We start from the raw sequence: 21,287 nt of genomic DNA on the forward strand, positions 1-21,287 counted from the left end.
CATTCATGTGTGGGGTTGCTTCTCAGTCAAGGGAGTGGGCTTACTAACAATTTTGCCTGAGAACACAGCCATGAATAAATAACAGTACAAAAACATCCTCAGAGAGCAAATTCTCCCAACCATCCAAGAACAGTTTGGTGATGAACAATGCCTTTTCCAGCATGATGGAGCAACTTGCCATAAGGCAAAAGTGATAATGTGGCTTGGGAAGCAAAACATTCAAATCTTGGGTCCATGGCCAGGAAACTTCCTAGACCTTAATCCCATTGAGAACTTGTGGTCAGTCCTCAAGAGGCAGGTAAACAAAAAACCCCCCACAAATTCCGACAAACTCTAAGCAGTGATTATGCAAGAATCTGCTGCCATCAGTCAGGATGAGGCCCAGAAGTTGATTGACAGCATGCCAGGGCAAATTGCAGAGGTCTTGAAAAAGAAGGGTCAGGGAGGCGCATGGGCAGAGCCTGACAGAGCAGACATGCCAGCTTAGAGCTCTGCTCATGAAGGGATATTTCTGCCGTATTTTACAGTGTCCCGGCTCGGTTTCACCCGGTAAATATTGTTACTCTGTCTGCTAATAACCCACGCCACTTAGGCCCGGTTCACACTGGTGCGATGCGAGAACACTGCGAATCCACTGCGGGTTCCCGCATCGCACCAACTCACATGTCAGTTCACACTGCCATATGCGAATCGCTGGGGAGTGTCAGTACATTGTTAACGACACCCCCAGTTCAGCTTGCATATCGCACTGCGAACTGACAGTTCGGACACAAATCGGATCGCATACGTGTGAACACACATGCAATCCGATCATAGTCCGAACAGAAAAAAGGGTCCTGTGCGTGTTTGGAACGAATGCGGTGCGATATCAGCCATACTATCTGTATGGCTGATATCGCACTGCACAGACATCACATGTAATGTGAACAGCAGTGCACTGCGAATTACATGCGATGTCTGGCATCGCACAAGTATGAACCGGGCCTGAATGTAATGATTCTTGGGAGTTCTCGCCTGAAAATTAAGCCAAAAAACAACAAAGAAGTGCTGCCTCAGGCTTCAGTCACATTGGCATTAGCTGCATCCCCTCCCCCTGGTACCTCACACTCACAAATCCTCTCGGCGCTCTAAAGTATCTGTGGCAGCACAGGGGAAATATGATTTAGATTCATCTATACAAACTTCACAAATTAAATTTTTTACAGACTATGCTCATTATTCTGTTCTGAGGCAGTTTGAAAAAATGCTTCACAAAGCCCTTAACCACTTCAGCCCAGAAGGATTAACTCACTTCCTGACCAGGCAATTTTTTTGCGATATGGCATTGCGTCGCTTTAACTGACAATTGCGCAGGCGTGCTACGTTGTACTACAAATAAAATTGTGTCCCCCCACACACACACACACACAAATTGAGCTTTCTTTTGATGGTATTTGATCACCTCTGCGATTTTTATTTTTTGCGCTATAAGCAAAAAAAGACCGTAAATTTTGGAAAAAAACAAACAAATATTTTCTGCTATAAAACACACGCAATAATTTTTTTTTTTTCAATCTAGTTTCTTCAGCAATTTAGGCCAATTTGTATTTTGCTACATATTTTTGTTAAAATAAAAAAAAATAAGCGTAGATTGGTTTGCGCAAAAGTTATAGCGTCTACAAAATAGGGGATAGATTTATGTAATTTTTAATTTTTTTTAACTAGTAATGGTGGTGACCTGTGATTTTTAGCGGGACTGCGACATTGCGGCAGGCGGATCGAAAAGCTAACTGACATTTTTTGACACTTTTTTGGGAACCAGTGACATTATTACAGTGATCAGTGCTAAAAATATGCACTGACATTGTACTAATGTTACTGGCAGGGAAGGGGTTAACATCAGGGGCAATCAAGGGGTTAAATGTATTCCCTCAGTGTGTTTACTGTATGGGGGATGTGCTGCCTGGGACAACACACAAATCCTTTTTTCTGCATAGCAGAAAGACCGGATCTATGTGTCATTCCCTGACAGAACGGAGATCTGCCTTGTTTACTTTGGCAGATCCCTGTTCTGTCACTGCTGGGAACGATCGTGGGCGGCCAGCAGACATCGAGTTCACCGGACCCGCTGATTGGCTCCCCCTCTGGCCAATCTGGGGCATGCCCACAGATCACTGTGTATGAGCCTGACATACACCTACGGCGATTTGCGAAGCCGAGCCAACCTTCCGCAGCATAACTGCAGGGGCTGGTCACCAAGCGGTTAAACAGACCTCAGATCATATAATAAATAGTCTGACTAGGGGAATCAGAGAACTGGGTCAACGCACTGCGAGTTGAGGAGCTTGAAAATAACACCCGGGCTTATGCAGTTGAATTTGAAAACCTCAAAGAGGAAAACGTAGTCCTTCAATCTTGTTTAGAAGTTTACGAAAATAGGGCCCGTCGTTTCAACATCCGTATACATGGAATACCTGAATCTGTCAGTGATTTGCAAGCCACTATGCTAGCCATATTTCAAGATCTACAGCCTTCCATACCAGTCGAGCGAATGGAGATGGATAGGGTTCATAGAGCCCTCACAAAGCTGATGGACCACTGCGTGATATTAACGCCATGTTTCACTATTTCCGTACCAAGGAGCAACGTTTAGATGCTGCTAGAGCAAAAGATTCACTGATTTTCCAGAGACATACCTATCAACTTTTTGCTTATCTATCTCAACTCACCACCTCTAAGCGTCAGGCTTTGAAGCCACTTCTTCAAGTTTTACAGCGACAGCAAATCTCCCATCGATGGGGCTTTCCATTTTTAATTTGCTTCACTTATCAAGGATCTAAATATATCTGCCATTTTGCTGAAGAACTCCAATCTTCTTTACAAAACATCCAGCTTCTAGAATGCCCTTTCAACCAAAGCAACGCACGAAATTGAATGGTTACCCGTCCCCTGCAAAAATCAGCTGGTACTGAAGGAAATAAAAGTCGCCGTGGTCGTTTTTCTTCTCCTACGCCAACTTCTGAGGACTCTAAGGACTAACTTTTTTCTTTTTGTTTGACTCAATGTCAGGTACTTTTATATCTTTAACTTCCAACTAACTAGATGTTTGGTAAACTTTTTTTATTTTTTACTTACCAGTTTAGAACTCAATGCAATGCAAACCTTTTCTATTGTTTAACGCCTTATTTTTCTGCTGGTCTATTTTTTTTTTGTATAATCCTTTATTTAGGACAAAATTCACGTTACAGCAAACAGTTTCAGATAGTCAAGGACTAAACCCAAATAGACATGTTTCAAAAAGAGAAAAAAGTATATAGAAACAAGCAGGGGAATAAAGTAAAGGGATAAGGAGAACAATGCTTGACAATATCCTAAAGATACATAAGGATATATATGGGGTCTGTGGCAAGCCCTACAGCCAACACTAAGCTCATCCACGTTGCTGGAAATTCTAAAAGGGATATAGGGCGTTCTGTTGGCAGTGATACCAGGAAAGGGAGGGGCAAATTAGCCTCCAGCTAACCTCTCCTAGCACCATCTGGGTCAGGAGTGCCTGTGGTAAACATCTGGTCCTGAAAGGGAAAAGCGATGCCATCCCCTGGTATGGAGGCCTCCCCTCCAGCGGTAAGGCACTAGAGCTTTAAGTCAAGCTATTACAATGTGAGTGAAGTGGAGATCCAAACCCCCGTAACAAGGAGTGTTTACTTTGTTCCAAAAAAAAAAAGGAGAAGAGAGGTTAGGGAAAAGAGTTGACTGGAGCATACCTGTATTCTTATGTAGAATCTTCAGATCTGCATTGAGCGAGCCGCACCGAGGTTGGCGCCCTAGGTCTCTTTCCCATGCCCATGTGGTTTAGAGTCATGTGTAGTGGAGCTTAGCAGGCGGTACAGTTCCGAGACCATGTGGGGTATCGGGTCGTCCTCCACAAAGAGATGTTCAAAGGGCGTGAGAGAAATGTCTTATAGAGTGGCCATGGATCTCAAAAAAGTGGTGAAGCTGTCTGTACCTCCAAAAATTAATCCGGGAGTCACTGTCTGGCCTGTAGGGTTTCAAAACTCAGTAGTCTACCATTCCTCATAAGTTTACCACAACTGGCGTTGCCATCATCCACTCAGGGGCAGAAAAAGGTCTTCTGTTCGCCAGGAGGGAACAACAGAAACCCACCCAGCGGGGACACGGATTGGGTTGATTTGTTCCCAGACTGAAATAGCACGGGCCGTCAGTGGGATGGTGGTGTCAGACAGCCCCCCTGTGTTCCCGGGACAGCCACGGTGCGAACGTTAGATTTCTCCCTGCCAAACGTTTCTCCAGGGGGACCCATTGCTTGAAATGAGTGTGGAAACGCCAATTGAGGATCCTCTGAAGAGCAATAGCCCTATAATACTTTTGTATGTCCGGGACTCCCAATCCACCTGCCTGTTTCGGGCGCTTTAGCACTCTCAAAGCTATTCTGGGTTTCCGTGCGTTCCACACAAACCCAGACAGCATGCTAGACATCCGGGTAAAGAAGTCTCAGGGGTTTCGGTAGCATCTGTAGGAAGAAAAGTATGCGTGGCAGAATGTTAATTTTTATGATGATTATTCGACCTAACCACGTGAAGGCGGTCTTAGTCCATTGTGAAAGGTCTCTCTTGACCGCGTCAAGCGGGGGGATTTGAGTTGGCAGCATGAAGGTTATCGAAACGAACTGTTAGCTGTATGCCCAAATACCAAAAAGAGAACCTGGCCCAGGTAAAAGGAAAGGTGGCCTGCTAGCTACTTGCCAGGGAGGGGGTCAGTTGAATGGGCAGGATTTCTGACTGAGAACTTAATCTTGAAATTGGAAAGCAGTCCAAAATGCTTAAGTTCTCTCATCAGGTTTGGCAATGAGATCAGGGGTTCCAAAAGGTGGAACTAGCACATCATCAGCATGTGCTGATAGCTTATGTTCAGCATTGCCAACCTTCAGACCTTTTTATATCTGCATTTGCTCTTACGGTACTTAGTAATGGCTCTAATACCAAGACGAAAAGGAGGGGTGAGAGGGGACACCCCTGTCTCATGCCATTCCTGATTGGGAACTGGGAGGATAGCACCCCATTTACCTTGACCTGACCACAAGGAGTGGAGTATAGGGCCATAATTGATGTCGGCATACGTGGTCCTGACCCCTGGGTCTCTAACACCGCTCGCAGATATGACCAATCAACTCGGTTGAGAGCCTTTTCAGCATCCATCGATAGAATTATATAAGGCTTATGGTCGGGACAGGCACGGGCCCAATAGATAAGTTGTATTGCCCTAATGGAATTGTCTCTAGCTTCCCTCCCTGTAATAAATCCTGTTTGTTCGGGGTGGATGATATGGGGCGTAAGGTGTTTCAGCCTGTTCGCTAGAATTTTTGCCAGGATTTTAACGTCAACGTTAAGGAGGTATATGGGGTGGTAACTCTGGGGGACAGTAGGGTCTTTGCCTTCTTTTGGAAGTACTGAGATGTGAGCCAGCAGCGCATCTGGGGGGATAGTATTGCCCTCAGCTATGGAGTTAAAGTAACTAGACATAGGGGTCACCAAGAGGGGAAGGAAAGCCTTATAATATACCTTGGCGTATCCATCAGGTCCAGGGCTTTTCCCGTTGGGAAAGGACTGTTCACTGTTAGCTCGATCTAATCGGTAGCTCCAGCGTGGCGCATTGATCTGTGGTTAAAGCGGAGGTTCGCTGAAAAAAAAATATTAAAAGCCAGCAGCTACAAATACTGCAGCTGCTGACTTTTAATATATGGACACTTACCTGTCCCCGCGATGTTGGCAGCCGAAGCCGAGCCGTCCTTCGGCTCTCGGCTGCTGCCACCGCCATCCTCGGTAAGGGAATAAGGAAGTGAAGCCGCGTGGCTTCACTTCCTGGTTCCCTACTGCACATGCGCGAGTCGCACTGCATCTTCTCAGGTCCCTGCTGTGTTCTGTGTCTCACAGAATACAGCGGGGGAGGACGGGGTAAGCGCCGGAAGTGGCATAGGTCACCGCAAGTGCCGCGGTGAGCTATGCCAGGAAGTGGGAGCAAATACCTGTATTAGACCGGTATCTGCTCCCTCCTCCCCCCTGAAAGGTGCCAAATGTGACACCGGAGGTGGGGGAGGATTCCAAAAAGTGGAAGTTCCATTTTTGGGTGGAACTCTACTTTAAGGGAGGAACATCAGCCGAAGCCAGATATTCCTGGATGACCACCGATCTGGTCACCTGAGCGTTCAGGGGCAGGTCAGGGGTTAAGTTGTACAGTTGGGAGTAATTTTCCTGAAACCCTGAGGCAATTTTAGAAGACTGGACCACAATTTCGCCTGAGGGGGAGTATAGCTTCTGTACGTATACCTGAGCGGGCTTCTTTCGAAGAGCCCTTGCGAGCATACAACCACATTTATTGCCATGTTCATAGTATTTGAGACCTGTATCTAGCTTGCTTATGTGCTTGGCGATATAACATCCGCAAGAACAGTTTCTTCAGTGCCTTAGGGTCTCTGCTATATTTATGTTGGAGTTCTGCCTTTTGGAGGGCATCAAGAACCGTTGCGTTTTTTTGAGCTTGGAGCTTTAGGAGATCAGTTCCCCTCTGACTACCGCCTTGTGACCCTCCCACACTATATAGTGCCTTGCAAAAGTATTCACCCTCCTTGGCATTTTTCATGTTTTGTTGCCTCACAACCTTGAATTAACATGCGTAGTTTGAGGATTTGCATCATTTAATTTACAGAACATGCCCGCAACTTTGAAGATGTGTGTTTTTTTTTTTTTTTATTAATGTGAAGCAAACAACAAATAGGACAAAATAACAGAAAAAGTCAATGTGCATAACTATTCACCCCCTTAAAATCAATACTTTGTAGAGCCACCTTTTGCGGCTATCACAGCTCCAAGTTGCTTTGGATAAGTCTCTATGAGCTTGCCACTTCTTACCACTGGGATTTTTGCCCATTTCTCCTTGCAAAACTGCTACAGCTCCTTCAAGTTGGATGGTTTGCGCTTGTGAACAGCAATCTTTAAGTCTGACCCCGGATTTTCTATTGGATTGAGGTCTGAGCTTTGACTAGGCCATTCCAACACATTTACATGTTTCCCCTTAAACCACTCAAGTCTCATCAGACCAAAGCACCTTCCTCCATACATTTTGGGAGTCTCCCACATGCCTTTTCGCAAACTCAAAACGTGCCATTTTGGTTTTTGCTGAAAGTAATGGCTTTCTTCTGGCCACTCTGCCATAAAGCCCACCTCTATGGAGCGTACGACTTATTGTCGTCCTATGTACAGATACTTCAGTCTCTGCTGTGGAACTCTGCAGCTCCTCCAGGGTTACCTTAGGTCTCTGTGCTGCCTCTCTGATTAATGCCCTTTCTTGCCCTGTCCGTGAGTTCTGGTGTGCGGCCATCTCTTGGCAAGTTTGCAGTTGTGCCATGTTCTTTCCATTTGGTTATGATAGATTTGATGGTGCTCCTAGGGACCATCAAAGATTTAGATTTTTTTTTTATAACCTAACCCTGACCTGTACTTCTCAACAACATTGTCCCCTACTTGTTTGGAGAGTTCCATGGTCTTCATGGCAGTGTTTGTTTGATTAGTGGTGCCTCTTGCTTATGTGTTGCAGCCTCTGGGGCCTTTCAAAAAGGTGTGTATATGTAATGGCAGATCATGTGACACTTAGATTGCACACAGGTGGACATCATTTCACTAATTGTGTGACTTCTGAAGGTTACTGGTTGCACCAGAGCCTTTTATGCGTTTCATAACAAAGTGGGTGAATACATACGGACATGCCAATTATCTGTTTTTTATTTCTGAAAAATAGTTTTATGTATATATTTTTCTAATTTTACTTCACCAACTTAGACTATTGTGTTCTGATCCATCACATATAATTCAGATAAAAAAAATTGAACTAAAGGGTGTAATGTAACAAAATAGGTAAAAAGCCAAGGGGGTGAATACTTTTTTGCAAGGCACTGTACCTTTACTGAGGTCATCTGTGGTGTTTTCTTTGACATAATGCAAAAAGCACTGCAGAAACAGATCAAAAGCAAACTGCATAGGTGTGTACCGATCTTTGTACATTCGCTGAATGAAAGAATGTTTGAAATTTTCACTTGTTTTTAACATTCTGTTTTTAAAAACAATGTAATTTCTGAACGAAAACCACATACACTGTCTGTCTGAAAATTCCTTTGACCAAGATGTTTGCTATTTACAAATTTTCCCGTCACTGGTTGAAAATGAATGTCGATTTGACCCCACTAACGATTAGAAAATGGAACGAACGTTCTTAAAATTATATATTTTTTTTTGAAGGAAGACATTCATTGTTTTTTTAAATAAAAAAAAATTTGATCTCTGAGTCTGATTTTTACCAGATTCACCTTTTAATAGTATATACAGTATATCTCTCTTCTAATAGTTTATACAGTATATCTCTTCTGTCTGTTATTCTCAGAGGGGATTAGATGTTTTGCTCCCTAACCATATAGTTGGTTATTTATATTTACCACTGCACAGAGATAGTTAAGAATAAATTGCCTTTTTTTAAAAAACTTTACATATTAACTAAATTATACACCACAATTTTTTTTTAAGGTTATTAACAGATTAATTGAGACAATAATCGGCCAACTAATCGATTATGTAAATAATCGTTGGTTGCAGCCCTACAATGGTATAATTTCTATTTATGTATTACTTTTCATTGTTGGCAGTATTCCCTTTGGTGGTGTTTTAGCGCCTGAAGTTTGCTACCCTCGGATCCCCATTTATTTGTGGGCTTCTGACGGTAGCTCTTTGGCCTCTGGTGGACCGCTTGTCACTCCCCCAGTACGCTGTTCTGTTGAGCTACTAGCTCTATTATTTTACAAATCTTAGTAATATCTGCTCGACAAGAGCCAATTCCTTTCCTTTTCTTCCAGCCTTCCCTTTTTCTTACCCCCTATACTGAATTGTGTGCGATCCTACATTCAGAACTTAATTTTTATTATGCAACTCCTTAGATTACCAATATGGCCCCCTTAAACATTTTTACCCTAAATGTCCAAGATCTTACTATACCACAAAAACGCACTAAAGCATTTCGCATTTGCCCGCAGCTAAAATCCACAATCTTTGCCTACAGGAAAACCATTTTACTGAATAATCTACTCCTAAGTTTTTTTAGCTCCTCTTATCGGAAGGTGTATACAGCCACAGCAGCTACTAAACAACAAGGTGCTCTTATAGCTATTCACTGTACAACTCCATTTGTACTTTCATCTGAAATTAAAGATCCTGGAGGCTGCTACCTCATTCCCATATCTGCAACAGAAGTCATTGCAGCTTTAAGGCCTTAAAACGTAATAAACGTCCCAGCCCAGGATTTTCTGCTTCCTACTACAAGAAATTTCCTGATATATTATCTCCTATCCTAACTGAGTCCTCCAATACGTTGTTGAGGGGACACTCTTTTCGTTCAGAATCTAAATCTGATACAACCTCTTCAAATTACTGTCCTATTTCGCTTCTTAACCACTTCCCGTGCGCCATATAGCATTATCCTGATGTCCAGCAGCATAAGCCGCGATCGCGGTGATCGGTGGTGTGGTGTCAGTCTAACACACCGCATCTCCGATCATGGTAAAGAGCCACTGATGGAGGTTGTTTACCACGTGATCAGCTGTGTCCAATCACAGCTGATCACATGTAAACAGGAAAAGCCGTGTATCGGCTTATGCTCTACTCACACTGACAAATCGGCTGCTCTCCTGACGGGGGGTCTGCATTGATTGATTATCAGTGCAGCCCCCCCCCCCCCAAGGGTGGCCACCAGGGATGCCCACCCATGACCACCAGGTAAGCCCACTAGAGCCCACCAGGGATGGCGATCATTGCCCATTAGGGATGGCACTCTTTGCCCATCAGTGCTGCCTGCCAGCGCCTCTGATCAGTGCTGCCTATCAGTGCCACCTATGAGTGCCCATCGGTGCCGCCTATCAGTTCCACTAGGGATGCACCGAAATTTCCACGGCTGAAACATATCAGCCGTAAATAGCGTTTTCGGCACTTCGCCGAAAGAGAAATCACACCGATAATGACGCTGAAAACGGGGCACGGCCCCGTCCCTGGTGCCGCCCATTACAGGGGTGTCCTTCTGGTGCGGAGCGCCACAGTCCTCTCCTCTCTTCTCCTCCTCCCTTCCCTCCCTCCTCACCGCGATCTCCGTGTGTCATGGAGCTTAACTACACAGACCGCAGTAACAATGTCCCGCCTCCTGTGACAGACAGCACACTGATCCAATGGTGGGACATTGAATCAGTGTGACGTGATTACTGGAGCCGGGACATCGTTACTGCGACCCGGCAAATCAAATGCAGCTCCGTGACACACGGAGATCGCCGCTCTGATTCAGGAACTGGCAGGCTGCATGACGGGCACTGGCAAGCTGCATGACGGGAACTGGCAAGCTGCATGACGGGAACTGGCAGGCTACATGACGGGCACTGGCAAGCTGCATGACAGGAACTAGAAGGCTGCATGACGGGCACTGGCAGGCTGCATCTTGTAGGCACTGGCAGGCTGCATCTTGTAGGCACTGGCAGGCTGCATCTTGTAGGCACACGCGGGCTGCATGACGGGCACAGGTAGGCTGCATTGATCTCCTGTATCATGTCTGCAGTCTGACCACCTCCTGTACCATGTCCACAGTCTGACCACCTCCTGTACCATGTCCGCAGTCTCTGACCACCTCCTGTACCATGTCCGCAGTCTCTGACCATCTCCTGTACCATGTCCGCAGTCTCTGACCATCTCCTGTACCATGTCCGCAGTCTCTGACCATCTCCTGTACCATGTCCGCAGTCTCTGACCATCTCCTGTACCATGTCCGCAGTCTCTGACCATCTCCTGTACCATGTCCGCAGTCTCTGACCATCTCCTGTACCATGTCCGCAGTCTCTGACCATCTCCTGTACCATGTCCGCAGTCTCTGACCATCTCCTGTACCATGTCCGCAGTCTCTGACCATCTCCTGTACCATGTCCGCAGTCTCTGACCATCTCCTGTACCATGTCCGCAGTCTCTGACCATCTCTTGTACCATGTCCGCTGTCTCTGATTTTCAGTATCAGTTTCCACACCAAAAAACCCATTCAGTGCACCCCTAAGTTCCACCTATCAGTGCTGCATTTAAGTGCCACCTCATCAGTGCCAATCGGTGCAGCCTCATCGGTGAAGGAGAAAACTTAGTTATTTACAAAGTTTTGTAACAGAAATTTACTGCTTTTTGTATTTGTAGTGCAAAAAATAAAAACCCCAGAGGTGATCACTTACCACCAAAAGAAAGCTCTATTTGTGGGGGAAAAAAATTATAAAAATTTTGTTTGAGTAGAGCTTCGCATGACCGCACAATTATCATTCAAAGTGTGATAGCACTGAAAGCTGAAAATTGATCTGGGCAGGAAGGTGTATAATGTCAATAATAACCACTTCTATACAGGGCACTTAAACTTTTAGCTAAAATACTTGCGACCCGCTTGAATCAAGTAATAGGCAAACTTGTTCATCGAGATCAAGTTGAGTTTATCCCCTTGCGCCAAGCAAGTGTTAATATTCGTAGAGACGTCTACCTTCTACCTGCGTGTTTTTTTTTATCTATCGTTCGATATAAGAAAAGCATTTGACACTGTCTCATGGCCACACTTACAATATAGTCTTCACAAATGGGGGTTTGGACTGCATTTCTTGAAGGGGATTTCATCCTTATATAACAAGCTGAATGCATTTATCAAATATGCTGGTTTTAAATCAGACCCTTTCCCTATTGGAAGAAGCACCCGTCAAGGATGTCCTCCCTCTTCCCCCCCTCCTATTTGCACTCCTTATTGAACCCTTGGCCCGTTTAATTAGATTTGATCCAAACATAAAAGGTATTGAATTATATGGATGTCACCATAAAGTATGTCTTTTTGCAGATGATATCTTACTCTTCATGTGATCTCCCCATATCAAAGCACCTAATTTCCTCTCTATCCTAAACCATTCTGCACACATTTCGGACTTAACAGTTAACTATCAAAAATCGACTGCACTCAACAGTTATCTTGCCTCCTTCAGACCTTCAGCTTGCTAAAGATTCACTTCCCTTATCTTGGACACCTAATAGACTTCCATACCTAGGAATACAACTCACTCCTAAGATAACTGACTTCTACTCAGCTAACTTTCCTCCATTACTAAAACAGGTTACTGAATTATTATCACAATGGTCATCTATCCCTCTATCCTGGATAGGCAAAATGTATGTAATTAAGATGGCTATATTACTCAAGTTTTTATATCTTTTTAGAGTCTTGCCCATCCCAGTTCCATCTAATTTTTTACAACTTGTACAGCGCAGAATTATCTCCTTTTATCTGGGATAAAACGAAACCCCGAACCTCTAAATCTACTCTGTCTCCCACAATGCTTTCGAGGTTTAGGTCTCCTAAATATTTCTGCTATCGTGCTGCACGCCGCGCACAATTACCAAAATACCATGCAATTAAAGAAATTCCTTTTGTGGGTGACAGTTGAGTCTATTGACTGTGACCCTATTTCAGTATCTAACTGTTGACCAACTGATCATACTTTTATTCGCAATCCTATCACAAAACATTCTTTATCCATCTGGGACAGATTCAAAACTTCTCTTGGCCTTCAACCTCCGCATTTACCGCTTCTTTCTTTTGTTAAAAATCCCACCTTTTACCCTGCCTGGATCGCTCCTAATTCTTTCCAAGCATGGAATACAGCTAATTTATCCCGTTTTTTATATCATTTGGTATCTGCCTCCTCCATACATTCTTTTTTTACTTTGTGTGATAAATTTGGACTCCCTTAATTTGAACTGTTCCCATATTTGCAAATCAAAAAAAATTTCCAGCCTTATCTCAATTCCAACTCCTAACTATCCTAGATGTCGTGGTTTGAACGCATGTGTATTTCTGACCCTCATGCTAGAGGACTTGTTTGCTTTCTCTATAAGAAAATTTTAGCTAGTACCAACACTGGTCACCCCTCATATGTCTTCAAATGGGAACCAGACCTTAATTGCTCATTTAATGCTACCGAATTGTCATCTGGTCCGGCTTGCCACTAAGTCTGCTTCTTCTAATGTCATTGCTGTGGAAACTAACTTTAAGGTGCCAACCCGTTGGTATTTGGTTCCCGCTAGAATATCAAAATATGTTTCTATCTAACCTGGAGCTTGTTTTCATGGCTGTTCAACTTCAGTCTGGCACTCAACTTCATATTTGGTGGGATTGCCCAAAAATTCTGGAAGGCAACATCTTTGATACATCTATACAGCCCAATCCTTCTACAGCCCTATTAAACCTGAAACCTGATGGGATCACACACAATCAATTTCGCCTTCTTTTACAGTTCCGAACAGCCGCAAAACAAACCATTGCTAAGGCATGGAAAACTAAATATTTAATTCTTGCTGAAACCATACACAGAACTAATAAAGTTCTTATTCATGAAAAACAGAAATGGAAGGCGCGCGCACCTAGTGCATTACCAAAGGTAATTTAATAATAAAAATGTTTTATATAAAAGTGGGTACTCACAAAATGCAACTGACACCCTAGCTCTGAGGAAGGGGGTGCGCCCACAAAACGCGTTAGCTGCACCCCATGTTTTGTGCATGTCCATGCATTGTTTTTATGGCCTTTTTTCAGTTGCATTTTGTGAGTACCCACTTTTATATAAAACATTTTTATTATTAAATTATCTTTGGTAATGCACTAGGTGTGCGCGCCTTCCATTTCTGTTTTTCTTGTAGTTCCTTTCGGATTACCCCATCTGAGAAAGGCAGCATCAACCCAGTTTTGGATACCATACATACCTTTCACACCACCATTTTATTTGATATCTGTTACTCCACACCTTGGAAGAGCTATTAGCGCTGGAAGTGACTGTGTTTTTTGAAGCTCTTCATGCAAACTGGCTTCCTTGGGTTAAGCATTGTTTACCTCCAGACTTTGATGACACACTATTATTGCCTTGATAATTTTACTCCATTTGCCTTGACTATAATTTCTATTCATTTGGGATCGCATCACCACTTGTAAATCCTCCCTTCCCCCTTTTTTCTACCCTCTTCTCTCTCTCTACTCCTATTTTTTGTTTTCTACCTTTCTTTTAATATTGTGTGGTACTTATATACACATTATCTCTTCTGTTTTTAATATATACCTATCCGATTGATCTCCTTATTACTGCTCTTGCAAAATGAACCAACAGTCACTAGGTTACTTTTTTCCTTCTGATGGAATTTTCTAATGCTTTTGATGTAATATTATTGCTTTATTTGTTGCTCTACTCACATTTTTACATTGTTATATACTCACCCTGTTCGTAAATCGAAATGTTTAGCTTTATTGCTAAATGAATATTGTACCACCATCCTTGTATGTACTCAATTTGTCAATCTTTGTTATATTTAAATAATAAACAAGTTTGACGAGAAAAAGAAGGGTCAACACTCCAAATATTGACTCTGCATAAACATAATGTAATTGTTAATAAATGCCTTTGACACTTATGAATTGCTTGTAATTCTACTTCAATGTATCCTAGTAACATCTAACAAAAAGATCTAAAAACACTGAAGCAGTAGACTTTGTGAAAATTAATATTTGTGTCATTCTCAAAACTTTTGTCCACGCCTGTACTTTGAAGAGTTGTTTTGTTTAGTCACAAGATTTCACTTTCTAACGGTATAGTAGTCTAAAACATTAAAATGAAACTCCAGCCAAATGTATTTCCTATTTTTGAAGTGGGGAAAAATTCTGGTCCGTTAACTTTGTGAGGTTTTTGTTTCAAGAGTCAGGGGCCACCTGGACTGGAAATGAGGGGAAATTTTTCAAAGCAAGAATTCAGATAGCAATAAAAGCCCAATGGTTCCTATTCTTCCTCACTCTATTTTAAAGGGGGGCAAAGGTTTTGTCTTAATTTCCAGATTTAAAAAAATATATATCATATTTAAGTACCTTTTTCTGATTGCAGGTTTGTCATCTACACCCATTGTAGCAAGTCAGCAGGGTTCCGCTCCATCACTTTACCCACCCCCGCGGAGGTGAAAATTGTAAGTTTTCTAGTTATTCTGCCAATGTTTAGTATTCAAATTTTAAAGTTTTTTTTTTGGTTTAGCTGCACCTTTACTTGTATCCTGAAACTCATGTCCTTCAGACAGTTTACCTAAATATCTAAATTTGTGTACAGGCTATTGTCATACAACATCATATAATGGTTCTTGGATGTCTGGCAGCTTTCCTAGCTGTCTAGCAAAAAGCACACAAGCTTTCTGTCTTGTTTTGAGTAGAAAGAGCATCACTGACACCTATGAAGACTTCATGTGTATGGAGTATATATATATATATATATATATATATATATATATATATATATATATATATATATATAAAATGTGCAGTCTAACAAATGTGATCATGTACCTATTGATGCGTTTAGATGCTTGATCATCCTATCCTGATCGTTTATAATGTTACAAACATCTGTTACAAACTTCTGTTACAGACTATTCGTCACATCTGTACTGATTACTGACAATAAGTGGTCCTATAACTGCTTGATTTTATTTGTATCTCAAGTTTTTTTGTTGTACAAGAAAATGCAAATACTATTTTAAAAAAAAATAATAATTTTGTACAGTATAAAATAGTGCTTATAAATTATTGCCTCTTTAACTTGAACATCTCAACCCTGAAATTTTCTGTAATGAATTACTGTTTAATTGGCAATATCAGTTGTGCATATAGCATGGTAATATCAAAAATATGCAGTTTTGATCAGTCTTTCCACATCTGCTCACAAAAAAAACCTCTCTGTGAGGTAAAGTCAAAGGTAAAATTTGCTGAGCACATCCACCTGTTTAAGCACTTCAGCCCTGGAAGATTTGGCTGCTCAATGACCAGGCCATTTTTTGCAATACGGCATCGCATTGCTTTAACTGACAATTGCGCTGTCGTGCGATGCTGTACCCAAAAAAATCACGTCCCTTTTTTCCCACAAATAGAGCTTTGTTTTGGTGGTATTTGGTCACCTCTGCGTTTTTTATTTTTTGTGCTATAAACAAAATAAGAGCGAAAATTTTGAAAAAATTTTTTACTTTTTGCTATAATAAATATCCCATTTTTTTTCCAAAAAACAAATTTTTTCCTCAGTTTAGGCCGATATGTATTCTTTGGTAAAAAAAATCGCAATAAGCGTATATTGATTGGTTTGCGCTAAAGTTATAGCGTCTACAAAATAGGGATAGATGTATGTAATTTTTATTATTTATTTATTTTTTACTAGTAATGGCGATGATCTGCGATTTTTGTCGGGACTGCGATATTGCGGCGGACAAATTGGACACTTTTGGGACCACTGTCAATTATACAGTGATCAGTGCTATAAAAATGCACTGATTACTGTATACCTGTCACTGGCACTGAAGGGGTTAACACTAGGGGCGATCAAGGGGTTAACTGTGTTCCCTAGATGTGTTCTAACTTTGGGGGGGATGGGACTGACTAGGGGAGGAGAGAGATCAGTGTTCATACTTAGTATGAACACACAATTTCTCTCCTCTCCACTGAGAGAACCGGGATTTGTGTGTTTACACACACAGATCCCGGTTCTCGCTCTGTCACAAGTGACCGCGGAAGCCCGGTGGTCATCGCGCCCACCGGGCACTTGCATCTGCTCCGGGCACGTGCCTCCTACAGAGTCCTAAAGGGCCGACGTACAGCTACGCCATTCTACCGCAGTGTAACGACCAGTCGGGAACCGGTTAAAATAACGCTATATACTATTGAAAACAGATTGTGAAATAAACTAAAGTGTTTGTATCCAGAAGAGAGAAGTGTACTGGTTAACATTTTCAACTAGATTCTACGTTGTTTTCACCCAGTAAAGTATGAGAGGTTGAAAAGAACAATTTGGGTGCCATTGTCCCATCCTTCAGGCAGTGTGATAATCAAGGTCTATTTTACTCCAGAAGATGAAATAAAATGAAGCATGCGGGAAACTGCAAAATTTGGCTGTGAAGAAATTTGTCTTGCAGAGGGACTATGCACAATTTATGCTCTATAGGTGTGCAGACTTGCACTCCTTCTCTATCTGTTCTACATCATCTAGACAACCATTGATTAAAACCCAGCTCCAGACAAGCAATTAAATATATAGTTGAAATTCATATATGAGAGTTGTTTTACTGCACACATTTATATTTCTATCCATCCAGTCCCAGGGTTTACACCACCTCGACAGACGACATGACCAGGTTAATTATATTTTTTCCTGCTGCACTCAAGCAATGTACCTTGGGTCACCTCTACACCTCTAGCCTGTAGTTGGACACTGGAGACCCTGCAGAATACAGATTTTTCATCACTGTTAGCACTTGCTCTATCAACAAATGTGCATATAGCACATCACAGCTGCCCCTAGGTCTGAGGTCTGCCACCCCCCCCTCCCCCTTTAGTCTGCTGCTATGAAAGAGACAAGAGATTGATAACAAGTAAAATTCAAGTGCTTACATTAGCTGCATTTGAAATGGCAATACATAACTGCATGCATTGGTTTGTTTTTATATCTGCCTCAAGTTTACTTTTAAACATATTTTGTTTCAGGGGTCCCACTCTGACTATGCCTTCTTTTTCTCTCCAGATAAAAATCTTTGTCAAGGTCCCTGTCTACACAAGTCATGTGACTGGATCACAGGACACATCTGGATGAGTTGGCGCAGTTGAATGGTGTTTCCACCAAGGGCTCTTCAGTTCCTCTTCAGATCCAGGACACACAAGTCTAATTGTTGCCCCTCCAAAAGCTCAGCTCTCCTCCTCCTATTCTATGGAGACCTGGTTTTGCAAAACATGACTGTATTTATTCTTGCATTTCTCCAGTGAACTGGGCCGTGAGGAGAAGACTTAACCTTTTTTTCATAGTGCATCTGAGTGCACAGCTTCAAACACCTCAGTCAAATTGTGAAACATTCAAGGTCGGGAAAATGCATCCTGTGCCTACAGACTTTGGTTAAATGTTATTTTCGAGTTATTATGACGAGTTTGTTCCTGTCCCGTTGACACTCCATCAACCATGGCTCATCAGTTTATAGATTTGTTTTGACCACATGCTCAGGCATCTGATTTTCACAGGTTACGCAGGTCAAGGGAGGGTTTTGCATACATGGCATCTACATAATATGGGGGTATTCAGTTATGTTTAAAACATTCTGGGAATGATTGTTCTGGAGCTGTTTATTTTCAATATCATTCAGTTCCTTATTTCTCTTTTCTGATCTGATATCTGCATTTTGTCATGGCAGTTACTAGAACTTGGTGTTTTGTGCTACAATGGCCAACCACTTAGAGATGCAGAGGGTACCCTTTTGTGCGCCTACAGGCTAAAAGTTAATGTCACTTTGCACTGTCTGAGCAGTTCTGGTGCACTACTCAACTTGTCCCCTCCAATGCTTTTTCTTCTTAATCGAACAACACAAATATTAACCACAAAGCTCTTAACCTCCTGTTTTAATAATCCCCTAAAAAAAATCAGACAAATGAAATAGTTTTAATAAAAATTATGCAGAGGCATGAAGACGTTGATGTCACAATTCAGGACTCCCAGTTATGCCCTTTGGCTGTGTATAATGTGTGTGTGTATATACCTGGTAAGGTTCTTTTGTAAGACACTAATCTTAAAAATGGGGAGATATATTTCACATGTGAATTTTAGATCTGTTTAACCACTAAATATGGCAGGATGCTTGTCTTGGATCAGCAAGAAAGCCCCACTGGGTGGCCTTCCTTTTAATATTTCAAAATATTTTTTATTAGAGAGCATGCAAAGTACATTGTATACCCGTTTATCTGCAGGAGATACGTGTTCTCATACAAGAGAATGATAAAACCTGTAAGGATTGTGTCCCTCTGTTAAAAAGATGCACTTTGTTGAATTCTGGGTTGTGTTTACAGGCACACTTATTTTAGATGGCAACAATAAAAGCATTTGTAACTCCAGTAAAGTGATCACCACATATGAGAAATCCCTTTGTGGCCACAGGGAGTAAAATGTATTTAAATATCTATAAGGAGAATCCCAGATGAGTCATGACCTTCATTAAGTGTCTTATACATGTAAAGTCAAACTGTTTTCCCTGTAGATACAGTTATGGGAAATTATATTTAGGTGAAAGAAAGTAGGTTTTTCAGTCGAGCGCATCATACTTTGAGAATGCAGAAGATGACATACAGTTGTCATTATGGGGTCATCCAGACTGCTGCTATTTTCCAACAGCTCGTTGGTACTGTAACCATCTATGTCTAGTACTCTGTCTTCTGCCAGCAAAACTGTCTCAGTGACCTCTCTGTTCTTGGTTCAGTTCAACTTCATTTATCTGGGACTGTCCAGTTGTTATTTTTTTAATGCAATCTTTAAGGGGATTATTCTCAGAGAGTCATGTCAATCTCCCACCACCCTATAAAGATGCACAGTGATATCAAAACATTTTTTAGGCATCAACTCTCTGGTAGTGACACCTCTTCATACCAAGAGGTGACTTGAAGGAATTTCAATAAAAATACAAAAAAATGTATTTAACCCTTTCTGGAAGTTTTCCAATAAAGTTCTTTTGTATTGCTTGGTTGTAAACAGAACTTATTGTATATGAAATAAACTTTACCCCTTACACCTTAAATGTGGGTGATTAGGGAACAAAATCCTTCTCACCTCGGCAACCCTCGTACGTATCTGTATAAAGATGTAAAGTTATATTTCTGTTATGTAGCTATTTTTTTTCTTTTTTTTTGCATACAGATTTTAAGTCTTTGTGGCAAAGTTGATTTTTTTTCTTTCAGTTTTAATGAAAAAAAAATACACAAGTTTGTATTACGCTTTTGTTTATCAAAGTGGTGGTCTCCTGTATGTGTGCAAATTATTTTTTTTAAGTCTACATATGTGGAAAGCTGAGCTCTGTAATGGTAAACGCTTAAAATACATGTGTACTTTACGGCAGAAATACTGTATGGCTTCCCCCACATCCCTTAGCGAGAATATCAGACCTCAGGTGAAACATGCTTTGCTATAAGGCTCAGCTGTTCGCTGAACCAGCAAGTGTTTTCATGTAAATGCCTGTGTTCAGTGTGCAGGCAGTTTTGCTTACCTCACTAAAGATATTGTACAGATCGCTTTAATTTTCTGCATGCATGTTAATTCATTGATGTTGCCTGTAGAAGACAACAAAGATTATTACATAGTTTAGGGTTTCCTAAAGTACTGTTACCTTCTGTCTGGTTTTAACTGTGATATACAGTAGGGAGAATTAATTATTTGATCCCCTGCAGATTTTGTAAGTTTGCCCACTTACAAGGAAATGAAGGGTCTATCATTTTAAATGATAGAAACAGAATATCAACCAAAAAACACAATACAAATGTTATAAATTGAGTTGCAGTTCAGTGAGTAAAAGAAGTATTTGATCCCCTACCAACCAGCAATAATTCTGGCTCCCACAGACTGGCTACAGTATGTGGTACACAGATTAGTCCTGTCAATTTAAAGCGGAAGTAAACCCATCCATAAAACAGTTTCATTTCCGGCACATGCCAGAAATGTAACACCCCCATTGGTTGTGCTCTCAAACTGTAAAACCATCCAATGGCTGGTGTCATAACTGATCACATGTGCAGCATCATGGCAGCTCTAGATTAAACAGAGGCAAAGATGGCAGCTTCCTTGGCTGAAAATGATAGGGGGGTTTACTTACACTTTAAGAAGGTGCTCCTAATGACAACTCATGTGCATAAAAGACACCTGTTCACAGAATCTCTTTCCTCCATTCAAACCTCGCCATCATGGGCAAGACCAAAGAGCTGTCAAAGGACATCAGGGACAAGATTGTAGACCTGCACAAGGCTGGAATGGGCTACGGGGTCATCAGCAAGAAGCTTAGTGAGAAAAAGACAATTGTTGGAGTGATTATTAGCAAATGGAAGAAATACAGAATAACCCAGTTGCCCTCGGTCTGGAGCATGATCCCAAGGTAGTTGGGACCACAGTCCCCAAACAAACCATTGGTAACACAATACCCCACCATGGCTTGAAATTCCACAGAGCCTGCAAGCTTCCCCTCATCAAGAAGGCACATGTACAGGCCCTTCTGAAGTTTGTCAATGAACATCTAAATGATTTAGAGAAGCATTGGGAGAAAGTGCTGTGGTCAGATGAGACCAATATTGAGCTCTGTGGCATTAACAAGACTTGCCGTGTGGAGGAAGAAAAA

At 41.8% G+C, this 21,287-nt stretch overlaps 1 protein-coding gene across 6 annotated transcripts in view; it reads left to right on the top strand.

Moving 5' to 3' along the window:
- ZNF609 (zinc finger protein 609) overlaps nt 1–19,645 on the top strand; it is a 181,280-nt gene extending 161,635 nt beyond the window's left edge. For all 6 annotated transcript variants that reach the window (XM_073618983.1, XM_073618984.1, XM_073618981.1 and 3 more), the window contains 2 exons: nt 15,008–15,086; nt 17,675–19,645. In XM_073618983.1, coding sequence (XP_073475084.1) covers nt 15,008–15,081 — 74 coding nt within the window. In that variant the 3' untranslated portion in view covers nt 15,082–15,086; nt 17,675–19,645. The remainder of the gene's footprint in view (nt 1–15,007; nt 15,087–17,674) is intronic.
- Nucleotides 19,646–21,287: the final 1,642 nt, after the last annotated feature.

This window comes from Aquarana catesbeiana, linkage group LG03, assembly GCF_042186555.1.
Source record: "Aquarana catesbeiana isolate 2022-GZ linkage group LG03, ASM4218655v1, whole genome shotgun sequence".
NCBI classification, from domain to species: Eukaryota; Metazoa; Chordata; class Amphibia; order Anura; family Ranidae; genus Aquarana; species Aquarana catesbeiana.